Genomic DNA, 13,397 nt, shown 5'->3' with positions numbered 1-13,397 from the left:
GAGTGTGTGCAGTCTCCGCTTCTGCGCCGGTTCTCAGCTTCCGGCTGCATTTCAGCCCGTTTATCAGAAAAACACAACGCGCTCGTGCACGTGCGTTTGATGTGAACGTGAGCGCGCGCGGCTCGGCCAGTCGCGGTGTGTCGGTGTGGATGGACTTTCAGCAGTGGGGATGTAATAAATGCTCATTAAACGACATCGATGGACGGATCGCGACTCGACGAGCCACAACCAAAGGTAAGATCCGAGCGGGTTAACTGCGCAGAAATGCTGGAGGTGTTGCTGATCCCAGAACAGCTTGTCTGATGCGGAATGGCGCAACTGAACACAACTTGCAGAGCAGCTCTGTCCTCTGCTGGCTTCATCGATCAGCTGTTATTAGCATTATATCGAGGAGCATTAGATCAGAGCTGTCATCATCATCATCATCATCATACTCCAGCTGTCCGTCCTCTGTCATCTGCAGATTATTCTGTATATGCTGTTCATATCTCACCCGCTCATATCAGGCATAAGCAGCGGAATAAAGCGAGTTATCGATCATTCAGACTGACATGAAACTGAGACTTGGTCAAGTTGCTGCATCATGTCCGGCCGTGGCTGTAAATATAAGGGAAATACAGGAGGTGAAGGTGTTTGGTCAGATGTGTTTACTCCTGAATGCGCCAGCAGTAGTTTCCCACATCTAGTCTGGCATATTTGAGCAGATTCAGATCATTAGTGTGGCATTATCAGATGATCATACAGTCACACAGCGCAGTCTCCAAATGCCGTACAGTCCTGTCCTCCGCGTTCATCTCGCTCCATACCGCATCCCGCCTGTGGGAATGATCATCCGTCTGTACATGTCTTTATTTGTTTACCTGAAGCCTGTAAATCACAGTCATACTCAGCTCAGCAGATGTACTGTCCTCAGATCAGCTCTTATGTTGATGACGGAGCATCGTGTGTTTGTGTTTGTGTGTGTGTGTGTGTGTGTGTGTGTGTGTTAATGAGAACACGGGCTATCAGTCTAGTGCAGAGCAGAAGAAGAGGCTCGAAAGATAACGCAGAGCAGATGCTGAAGGGCTCTTTATCAGCCTCATTTGGCATTTTGCAGCACTGAGGATGGAGCTGTCCCAGTGTCATGAAGATGTGAAGAGCTCTTGATCATGACTGTCTGAATGATCTGAGATATCCTGAACACTGCTCTGCTGAAGGAAACAGTATGAGGCAGGATTTGATGCTGTTTAAAGGGACAGTTCACCTATAATCGACTGTTCCTCCAGGGGTTTCTATCCTTCATGATTTTAATTCTTCTGTTGAACACCAAAGAAGATATTTTGAAGAATGCTGGGAACCTGGGTCCTTTGACATATTAGGAACAACAAACACTATGGAAGTCAGTGACATTCTTCAAAATATCTTCTAGTAGTGTTCAACAGGAGAAAGAAACTCATACAGGTGTGAAACAGGTGAAGGGCGAGTAAACACTGAGTGTGTGTTCATTTCTCAACTCTGTCTTACGATATTGTTGACAAGTTTACAGAGCTGAATGGAAACAACCAAATGTGTTTCCCAGTGATGGATTGCACCTGGAAGGGCATCCGCTGCGTAATACATGTACTGGATAAGTTGGCAGTTCATTCCGCTGTGGCGACCACGGATTAATAAAGGGACTTAGCCGGAAAGAAAATGAAAGAGTGAATGAGCTTCTGCTCAGAAATCTGTATCGTAGCTTCTTCCTGCTAAACTGCAGTGAGTGTTAAAAAGAGGAACTGAGAAGATAAAAACTTCAGCATTTATTTCATTTTTTAAATATATATATTCTTTTAGTTTTTTAAATATTGAGAAATGAAACACTATTTTTCCCTAGAGCAAACAGTAAACACAAATAAAATGACCTAACCTGCCTGTAAACAAGTTCAACTGAAATGAGGGCTCTAGTGTAGCTTATTATACAAACAAAACCGTAAAAGTTATGAAAATACAGAGCACTCGGCAAACAAACACGGCTGAATCTACTGTCAAGTTGTACTGTGCCGTTGTTTGCTACTAGATTGAGTGTCACTGCCAATACTTTAAGTTTCTTTTAGCGAGATACTCCTCGTGTACCGCCTGTGGCGCTGGTTGTTTTGTTGTCGTATTGCATTGTGCTGTGGCAACACTTTATACAGATTAACTGATTTTTTACTGTGACACTGAAACCAAAATATTCCCATATTACCGATGTACTATTTTCAGTGATATTAATTGATCTTAAAGCAAATGTCATCACCCCACCCGCAGCACTTTCCTGTTTTGTTTGTTTGTTTGTTTGTTTGTTTGTTTGTTATTGTGGATGTTCCATGTAGTTCTGTTGTGCAATTCTGACGGACCCTTCATTTCTTCCATGTGTTAAAAATAATCCATTTGATTAAAAATAATCGTTCATTAATCATAATCAAGTTAAAATGTTCAATTATTGGAGATTTTGATTTTAGGCTTAATGGCTCAGCTCTGCTCCAGAGTTTCCTCTTCTGTCTGATGAGCTGGGAGAATAAATCAGAATAAAGCTGCGCTGGTGCAGAAACAGCTGACTGTACTGAGACAGGTGAAGTGTGTACACATGTTTCTGCTTCTGTTTTGTGCGGCAAATTCATCAACAGGACACTTCATTTACAACATTAGTGTGAACTTCAGCTGTAGTTCAGCTGGGCTGCCAGTTCTTCTGCTGCTTTTTAAGTCAAACTGCTCTCTTCTATAAGACCAAGGGTCTGTTTGAGAAGAATCTGATGGCATTTGACTGTCAGCTGAGTCCACGTTATTGAGTTCTGCCCTCTGTGTTGTGGGTTAGAGTCGACTCAACACTATAGGTGATCAGAACAGTGTGGTTTGGCTGGGCTCGGGCACACTCTGCGCTCATCCTACATGTGTAGCCTGTAGACTTAAATCCATATTTACTTTCCAATAAGTGTGAACTGTCACAGTTTAAGAGCATCTCAGTGGTCAGCACTGTGACCTCACAGCAAGAAGATCTCTGGTTCGATTCTCGGCTGGGTCAGTTGGTGTTTCTGTGTGGAGTTTGCATGTTCCTCCTGTGTCGGCATGGGTTTCCTCCAGGTGCTCCGGTTCCCCCACAGTCTAAATACATACGCTATAAGGGAATTGATAAACTACACTGGCTGTAGTGTATGAGTGTGTGTATGGGTGTTTCCCTGTTCTGGGTTGCGCCTGTAAGGGCATGCGCTGTGTAAACTATATGTGCTGGGCTCCTTGACTCATGTCAGTGTTGTCATGTTGCAGGACTGGATCTGCACTGTGAGTCTCTGTGATGGGCAGTGTTGTAGCTGTGGAAATGAAGACGGTTACTGTGGTACAGCTTCTCGACGCTGCTGTTCTGCTTGTATCTGCAGACGTTACACCGTGTCATGTACTTGGGCGTGTAATGATATCCTGAACTCTGCTGTTCTGCGTTTGTTTACCAGCAGCACGGTAAGGTAAGACGCAGGTGCAGCAGATCTGCAGGTCTCAGTAAGTCCTGTGTAAGTCGCCCTGGAGGATCTGCTTCTATAAATACGGCCACAGATGTCAGCTAATCTTCTCTTTCTCTGAGTCTCTGACAAACTCACCACCGGCCGGCTTCTGAACACACATTCCCATTCCCCAAAACACCTGTCCACACACACACACACACACACACACACGATCAGTTCTTTCCACCTGTCAGACTGTTTTCTGGATGTTCATAAATAAGTGTTATCGTAATGTCGTGACAAAATAAAACAACATTCCACATGCTTAAAGGCACAGTCCACCTGAAGCTGAACATTCTGTCATCATTTACTCTCTTTACGTCTTCCAAACCTGATACAAAAGCAAAAGAAGATATTTTGAAGAATGTTGGAATCTTGTAATCGTCACAAATAGGAACAACAAATACTGTGGATGGTTACTTGCTTCAGAATATCTTCTTCAGTGTTCAGCAGAAGACTCAGACATGTCTGGAAGAACTGGAGGGAGAGTAAATGAAGAGGGGATCTAGTGTAGTGAATGGAGGCTTCAGGGTTGCTGATTAAACCATCTAAAGAAACTCGGCATCTCCTCTCTCTCTCTCTCTCTCTCTCTCTCTCTCGATCTACACGCAGAGACCAAACCCATATTACACAACATGCATCTGACTGCAGACTACATCACTGTATAGCAGATGTCATTGTAGAAATACAACCCAGAAAGACCCCCACAGGAACCCCCCGGCAAACTATAAACACCTCAGCAACCACCCAGATCACCCCAAAACACCCTGGTAACCTAAAACACCCTGGCAATCACCTGAGAAACACACTGGCAACCACCCAGATCACCTCAGCAACCTAAAGCACCCTGGCAACCACCCAGACCATCACAGAAACACCCTGGCAACCACCCAGATCTCCCAGTAACATCACAGCAATCTATAAATACCTCAGCAACCATTCAGATTGGTTATATCCACAAGTCTCAGCAGTTGAAGTCTCAGCAGTTGAAGCGAATGAATGTGATGTAATATCTTTGTCAACTTGAGTAGAAGTACTTACTGTGACCTTAGCAACATGCGCTTTATGCATGCTAGCTGTGTCGCTCTTGTTAATATGAAGTACAGTAGGATGGCTTTGGCTGCATATTTTACAAGTTAGGTGTTTCTCACAGTCACGACTCATGTGTGAAGTACTCAAACAACCAAAGCAGAGGTGTTTCTCCTTCAGAAAATTAATCTTGTCTCTGTGTTTTTTGCATTTGAACTGTTGACAATGTTCTAATAGATGACTCTGAGAACAGTATGCACAGAATATAGCAGATGCAGAGTTATGTCTAGGTGAGATGGTCCTTGATCCTGTGGTACACTCAACTTTCACAGGTGTAACGGTAGTAGCAAAGCTTTTTCCTTTAGTTGTTCTGGAGATACTCGTGGCCTATTGACAGCTCTTTGACCAGTTGTTGCAGATGGTGAGTCGCTAATATTGCCATACAATGGATCAGACAGAATTTGAACATGTCTTTCTATAACTCTCACCAGGTCATTGACCAAGGCTCTGTTTCCTGTTGTCTCCTGTAGGTCATGTGCAGCAGTCCTCCATTGATCTCGAAGTTTAAATGGCAGCTTTAAGACAATTGCCCTTATGTTACTTGGCATATCCAGCTCATGCATATACTGAAGTTCCTCCATAACATTGCAGCAGCCTCGCAGAAAGAGAGAGTAAGCCTGTAGAGCATTAACATCTTCATTCTTTATTGGAGCCCAAGATAAAGCCTTTTCAATGTACGCCACAGCAATCTTGTACTTACAGCCAAAGTGTTCCTGTACCAGCTGCTTTGCCTTATCATAACCTAGCTCAGGCGTCATATACAAACAGCCGCGAACAAGCTCTCTTGGTTGCCCCCTAGTGAACTGTTCCAGATAGTACAAACAGTCGCTCTTACTAGCCTTTTCTTCCACTCCTTGTTCAAAAGCTCTCATGAAGGAGACATATTGGAGGGGATCTCCATCGAACAAAGGGATATTTCTTGCTGGCAAGGATATCAAATGCTGTTGTTGAACAAGTGATGTTGTATTATTCCTCCAGTGCACCCCTGAACTAGATTCTCCTGTATACCTTTGATTTGTATTTGGCACATTAAGTTGGGTTGGTTGCTGATGTAAATTTCGGTTGATTTCAGTTGTTTGTTTATTTAAACCAGACCACTCCTTTGGTCTAGTGGTGGGCTGTTGACTAGCTTGATGTACGCTCCGGCTAAAAGTGGGGGGGTTGTTGATGATGATGTCCACTCCTGTGTTTGTTGTGGTTTACTTGGAGGCGCACATTTAAATTCACTTGCCATCGGGTCCAGTTTGTGTAGAGGTGCTAAACTTTGTGTTTCTCTCGTCAAGTAAGAATTCATAGCATCAGATGCATTTTCACTGCAGAAATTATCAGAAGCTTCGAGCACGGACAGTCTGGCAGCAGTTTCAGCCAACATAGTATCCAACTCCTGTTGCTCTAATTTTCTCTTTATCTGCTGCTCTTGCTCTTCCAATGCATGCTTTTCCTTTAAAGCTGCTATACGAGCAAGCAATGCAGCCTTTTCCGCTTGTGCTTTAATTCGCACAGAAGAAGTAGTGCTTGATTTACTACCTGCACTTTTCCCTGAGCGTTTACTAGTTACATTTGAAACACTATCCTCTGGATTAATACCATCACCAATTTGGCTACCAGTAGGACCAACACTCACATTTTGACCAGAATTTGATAACCACAATTGCACCTTAGAAATGAGCTCATTATTGGCAATCATTTTGGCTTTAAACCACACATCATGTTTTTCTTGTTCAGTATCAGGTAACATACCCATCAAACACTCATGAACACCTTTTGATTCATCACAGACCTTAATAAAATCATCAAATACACATTGAGCTTGTACAACATTTCCCTTTTCAATCAAACCATTCAACACATTTCTTAAACTGGCTGCCTTATTCAGCTTAGTTTTCCTTTCATTTTGCAAACGTCCCAGTTTATCAGCGAGCGCTTTAGCAGTCAGTTTAACAACGCGTTTTTCTTTTGATGTTTGCGCATCATTATCATGTTTGATAGTGTTTATTTCTACGGACGGCTCGGCAGGCCTGTCGATCGTTTTATTCGTCTCCATGACCTATTTCACGCGTTCACGATAAGTTCGCAAAACAGTAGCAGAGTTCACGGAGAAAATCGACGTTAATTACCCGCCCCTTGTGTCACCAATGCATTGGATTTTGCCCCGCAAATTGAACACAAACTGAATGGCCATTCATTGCATTGTAGCGCTACACATACCTTGCGTTGGGCGCTGTTGTCCAGCGAATATGAAGACCATCTGCGTAGAACTCACGTCGTGCAGTGCTGATGAATAGCGTCGTCCGATGTCCTCCAAAGCGCAGAGCAAACACGCCACAGCAGACCCAGTATGCCGATAACTTTGTGGCCTCCATCCAGACACAACCGGCATGAATCTTCTGGTCCGGCGCAACTCCCGGCGGGTCCGCGATGCGAAGCGACAGTTTTGACTTGATTGTAGAGGCTAAGCCTATTGCTTGAAGTCCCTGAGATGTTGTTAGACAGGCACCCAGCTGACGCACACTGTCCTCTGGCTGATGTAGTGTAAATGAAATGAACAGTCTTACTTGTTTCCGAAGATGTTTACGTTTATTGCAGTTGCAAACTCCAATAGTTCACAAATTTCCTTCCAGGTAAGTTTCCGTTCGTAGAAGTCAAACACTGCCACATATCGTGACTTACAAACAAAACAAACCGTCATGCTAAAGCATGAATGAATGTGTGTGGCTCTCTGTGTGAATGCGCGTGAGCGTTTGTTTGTGTTTGTGGGTGTGTGTGTGAAATTGTGTGCGTTTGAAAGTGTGTGCGTTTGAAAGTGTGTGGTCAAAACTGTATGTGCTCCCTTCCGTCTAGCAACACCTGTTACCTGAATGTTCGTTCCCACTTATAAAGCCTGTTAAAGAGCACCACCTAGTGGAACAATGAGCAAAGTTGCCAAATGGCTCCTACAATTATTATATTTATTTTGTGATATTTATTCATGTCATCATGTCAACACATTCTTGTGAGTCAGTGCAAATTCATCAGCGAGAACTGAAGCTTCAGATAATGAAGTTACTTTCTGTTCGTTTAAATAAACGACAACACGATCGGGCACACAACTTTTAAATTCTTCCAACAAGATTAATTCACGCAACGTTTGGAAATTCGACACTTTAGATGTGCACCATTTATCAAATAGCACACATTTTTCTCTTGCGGTTTTTTTATGATTTCGGAAACGCTGACGATATGCTTCAGGTACGAGCTCATAAGCTCTCAAAACTGCAGCTTTAACAACGTCATAATTTAAACTGTCCTCTAAGGACAGAGCAGCACACACTTCTTGAGCTTTTCCTGATAATTTGCATTGTAACAACAGAGGCCAGATTTCTTTAGACCAGTGCAACGCAGACGCAACTCGTTCAAAAACATTGAAATATGAGTCGACCTCCGACTCTCTAAATTGAGGAACAAGAGGAATATGTTTACTCACGTCAAATGTACTACTCGAGAATCCTGATCCAGTCGTAGAAGTGGTAGCTTGCACGGGTGGTACTTACCCCGGTGAAACTGGTGTGTCTTTAGCAGCTTTTATCTCAAGTTCACGCAGCTTGACTTCTTTGTCAGCCTCGATCTCAAGGCGACGAATTTCAAGGCGCAACTCCATCTCAGCGTGACGCTGTGCCACTCTATCGCGCTCTTCCATTTGGACTTTTGCCAAACGCAATTTAAAACGCGCGTCACCTCCAGACTCAACCAAAGTCGGAGAAAAAGGTTCGAAAGGTGGCAAACCTGCTTTGGATTCAGAAGCCTCCTCCGCAGCAGCTTCGCTCGCCTCCTCACCACCAGAATGAAGAGTGCAGACGTCATCGCCATGTAAACTTTGCTGACTCTCAGCAGCCAACTGCAACACACCCAGTTCACCCAAATTGTGCACCACAACGCTCTTAATTTCTCGTTTTAACTGCTGTTTAGAAACCTTAATTTTAAAGTGCTCCGCGACGCGAATTAAATCATCCTTTCTGCATTTATCTAATTGTTCAATAGTCGGTGCGTTAATAAAATGTTCCAAATCAAATTCAGCCATACTCGTGATAAGTTTGTCTGACTCACAATAACGCAGACACCTGCTCTTTAATCAAACCTTCCTGTTCACAAAAATTTCTCCTATTCACCAGCAACAATAAATCTCACAATGCTCATCCAAAATTAAGGATATTCCAATAAAGGAACATCCCACTGCTGCCACCATTGAATGTTACGTGTTTATGATGTTAAATAATTAAAGGGATGATACGTAACAATCAGTGAGTCTATTGATGCTGGGTGAATGAGGAGAAGACGCATACGCTTGATAAGTGAAACAAAAAGTAAGTATTTATTAATAAATAATGTTAAACAATGTAAGATGGAAGATAAATGTATTTTTTTAAATAATTGAATTAACTAAAGAAAAATAGGTGTTGCCAAAACAAAGAAATAAATATAACAAAACGAACTAACTAAACCCCAACCCACTAAACTGACTGAACAAAGAAAAATGTAGAAACAAAACCGTAATCTTCAGCACGTAGCTTAACTAAACTTCTTAACTTCCAAACACAAGTACACATTTGGCAACGCCTCCAAAAACTACCTAATACAAAATTTTACTAAGCTGCTCGAAATGCTAGAATTCTCGTAAAGTACACACTGTTAGCCATTAGCAAAACAAGATCTCAGGTAATCCAATTCTCATAAAGATCGTTCAAAAGCTCACTAAACATTAACAAGAGCAGCACAAGATTAAATGATAAATCAGGATAAGCAGGGAGAAAACTAGAAAATAGCACTCGCAAACAAATCAAGCGGATCAATCAAACAAACAGTCCGGCCGACACAAGTGAGGAGATTGATTTTGGAGACCAAATGGGAAAGCTAGGTTGCTGTCGGAAGTGGTGTTAGTGAGACTAGAAGCGGGCGATCAAACTGTGGTCTGCGTGGGTCCTTCTAACATTGATGGGGATGCTATAATGCTCGGTGAGCATGTTAAACCGAGGTCCTGACTCTCTGTGGCCGTTAAAAATCCCAGGATATCCTTCAAAAAAAGAGTAGGGTTTAGCGGGTGGATGTTGCACACTGGTGGTGAATAAGGAGATACCCTCCAATGTGTAAAGCACTTTGAGAGTCCAAAAAAAGCACTACATAAATTTAAGTAATTATTAATATTATTATTATAAATTTAAAAAAAAAAGTTTTACCACATTTACGATAGGATATTTACATAATATTTTCAAGGAACGTGATCAGTGCTTAATCTTATAATCATTTTGGCATTTAAAAAATGCCCCCCAAAAATGATTTTAATATTTCACCCTCATTTCCTTTCAAAAATCTATTTTACCCAAAACATTACTCTCAGTATCTTTTGTTAATAGGCTTTCATTTTGTTGGCAAAACTTTAAAAATTTAAGCATTATTTAAAAAGAATTGCCACAGTTCTGTCTTTTCTCAGGCTTGGTTTATGGACAAAATTCATTCATTCATTTTCTTCTCGGCTTCGTCCCTTTTTATTCTGGGGTTGCCACAGAGGAATGAACCGCCAACTTATCCAGCCAATTTTTTACGCAGCGGATACCCTTCCGGCCGCAACCCATCACTGGGAAACATCCATACTCTCTCATTCACACACACACTCGTACACTACAGCCAATTTCAGCTTACCCAATTCACCTGTACCACATGTCTTTGGACTTGTGGGGGAAATCAGAGCACCGGGAGGAAACCCACACGAACACGAGGAGAACATGCAAACTCCACACAGAAATGCCAACTGACCCAGCCGAGGCTTGAAACAGTGACCTTCTTGTTGTGAGGCGACAGCACTACCTACTGCGACACCACGTCACCCATAGACAAAATACTCTCTTATAATAAAAAATAATATACAATTTGCTGGTTTCCAGTGTGAATCATTAAAAAACAAGATTAAAATTAAAAATATAAATATTTAATAGAACTTTTACTATTTTTAAAGCATGACAGGAAATATTGCAGGCAAGTTTAATGTAACGTTAGGTAAAATAGAAAGAAAATTATGCATATAAAAACTGTAACATAATTGTATGATGAATTGAGAATTAATCATCAGCACAAAATGTATGATGGTGACAGGCCTATTTAATAATAATATATTTAAAAAGTGTAAACCAGTCTGAAATTAGTAAAATGATGATTAAATGAAATTAAAACAAAATATTTGTCAAAACTGCAGGAAAATAAACGAAATAGCTAGTATGGTGATCTTAAAATATTGTCTCGGACAAAAGGAGTCAAAAAGACTGTGAACCATTGGTGTAGTAAAGGATACAGTTGAGTCCCAGGCAAATGGCATAGAAGTGCAGCAGGCCTGGAGCACTGGGAAGGAGGAAGAGGTCAAAAATCAACAAGAGCCAAGGTAAGAACCAGACAGGAACAAAGCGCAGGACTCTCCTCTGCTTGACCTGTCGACACTGAGCCGTGAGCAGGGCGAGGTGAATGGCTGCGTATCCAGAGACCCTGCTGGCTTCATCTCCAGTAACAAAAAGAAACAGGGCATAAATAGGAGGAAGGAGCAGAGCGGAGATGAAGGAGAGGGTGAGGAAGGTAAAAGTCCCCCATCTTCTCTCCTGACAGGGCCCAATCTAGCAGCAGGGAGATGTTGTGGAGAAATGAGGTCAGCTCTTCATTACTGAAGGCGTAGAAGATTAAATCTGCAATACACAAGAAAGTAAATAAGTGGATGACAATATTTTAAGTATAATATAATAGTACTTTGCTTACCATAAAATCCAGGAAATTCCCCACCTGGTCCTAAACTTAGACTGGCATGAATACCACAGAGCCAAGTCGACACAATTAATGATAGGATTAAAAATGTTCCACTACAACACCCTGGACGGTTTGATCCAGACCACATCCATGCCGGAAAGATATTATTAAGCATTGTAAACTGACAAACGCATACCAATGTTTACATGTATATACCTCAATATATGCTTATATCAGATGTATCATAGTTAACCCTATCCATGTTTTCATTTGCACTTCACTGCCAGACGCTAGCATCCTAGCAACGGATAACGACGAGTGTAATTACAACCAGCTGTACTTATGTCGTATTTATTTTATTAATTGTAAATTATTAAAGAGACCAAACAACGCCGATGTTACTTGACATCCCTTTTATTTTGACAGCGAGTAACTTCCTATAACAGGAGAGCGTATTCACTTTGGGGGGTTACGGATTTGTTTTGTGAACGTTATAATTGTGTATTCAGGAATCAACATGTTGATATAATACACTGAAAGGATTTGTAGAATTCAACAATTTATCGAATTAATTGTAAAATTTTAAGGTGAATAAAAGGTTAATATTTAGAAACATATTTCTGTCTGCCACCCTCTATAATCGTTGTCTTGTTGGTACGCTCCGTTTTGCTTTCACGCATGCGTACTTATCGCGCATGCACCGTTGCGCCTCACACAGCATACTGTTCTCCAACGGAAAGATGGCGTCAGTCACGAGTGAGTTTTTAAATCGTTTTTCTTGTTTGAAATTCGAATCTTTAATTTGTTAGCAGCTGAAATTAAGCACTTATATTTAGTGGTGGGCAAAGCGAGGCTTCGTGAAACACTGAAACAGTCGAAGCAAATGTGTCGAAGCTTCGAAACGTTTCTAAACCTCACTCTACAGTGACATCTAGTGGTCATTTTTTATGTATTGCACTGAAACAGCTTCAGCAAAGAACGATTAAACAAATTGAGGCATTAAACCCAACTTTGTACACATTATTCTCAAGTAACATAGTACAGTGGTTAAGGTGTCAGACTTCCATGCAGGGTTAGTAGGTTTCGAAGCCAGTCTGCCGCAGTTGTTTTGAAATGCTTTGATACCAGTTGGTGATGCTTTGCTCTTGTATCGTTTTGTTTCAACATTGGTCTGATATCCGAATAAACAATTTTTGAATAAATATGTCTTGTTTTTGTCTTAAAACAGGGTTGTTGCTAGATCAAAAACGGTGGCCTGAAGTAAAGAAGAATTATTTATATTATTCATTAAATTTCCCATTTATTGTATTTTATTAATGTCTACCCTAACCCTAAACCCAACCATACTGTAAAAATATTTATTATTGTTTTACAGTGTTACAAAAATGATGCTAAATTGATGGCATAACTGTAGCTGCATCCTATTTAGGCTACACAAAGCAGAAACATGATTAAAATACATAAAACCATGATTTCAGAGAATTTGTACAAGTTGGGATTCGAACCCAAAACATCATGCAAAACATAGACTCATTAAGAAAACACACAGTCCTCTAAGCCATATGAGACAGAGGTTAATCGGAGACCTTGGCAGTTAAATGACGATTCGCCAGGTCTCGAAACGTTTCTAAGCTTATCGATGCTTTGAATCGCTTTAGTCACGTGACTAGGTGTTTCGAAACACTTTAGTCACGTGACTTCAGTGCTTCGGATCATGCTTCGGTGCAGTGTTTCGAAACACTTGCGCTTCGGGATCTCGACACTGTGTCGAAACATCAGTTTCACGTCAGCCATCCCTACTTATATTTAAGTAAATGTTAAGTTATATTGCGAATTTGAGAGAGTTTTGTTTAGATAACCGACGTTTTTCAAGCGTGCGGCCTTAAGTTTGTGTTTTTAGGTCAAGGTGTTTGTTTGAAGCTTACCGCTCCAAAACTCGACTCAGCTTGGTTTTTAAACTCCATGTGTTCAATAAAAACAACACTAGCTCACTTTAGAATCAAATAGTTTACTTTTGATGCGTTTTTCTCGTGTTTTTAATGTTTCACGCTCGGCTCG

At 41.3% G+C, this 13,397-nt stretch overlaps 1 protein-coding gene across 21 annotated transcripts in view; it reads left to right on the top strand.

Moving 5' to 3' along the window:
* Positions 1 to 13,397, top strand: part of zgc:113516 — a 55,837-nt gene continuing 42,440 nt past the window's right edge. For 19 of the 21 annotated variants that reach the window (XM_073942039.1, XM_073942035.1, XM_073942033.1 and 16 more), the window contains exon 1: positions 1 to 234. In XM_073942039.1, coding sequence (XP_073798140.1) covers positions 150 to 234 — 85 coding nt within the window. In that variant the 5' untranslated portion in view covers positions 1 to 149. Of the gene's footprint in view, positions 235 to 12,051; positions 12,096 to 13,397 lie in introns of those variants that run through there. The other 2 variants (XM_073942045.1, XM_073942055.1) reach the window with 2 other exon arrangements.

The sequence above is a fragment of the Danio rerio genome, chromosome 25 (genome assembly GCF_049306965.1).
Source record: "Danio rerio strain Tuebingen ecotype United States chromosome 25, GRCz12tu, whole genome shotgun sequence".
In the NCBI taxonomy this organism is placed as follows: Eukaryota; Metazoa; Chordata; class Actinopteri; order Cypriniformes; family Danionidae; genus Danio; species Danio rerio.
This window is presented reverse-complemented; position numbering and strand designations above follow the sequence as displayed.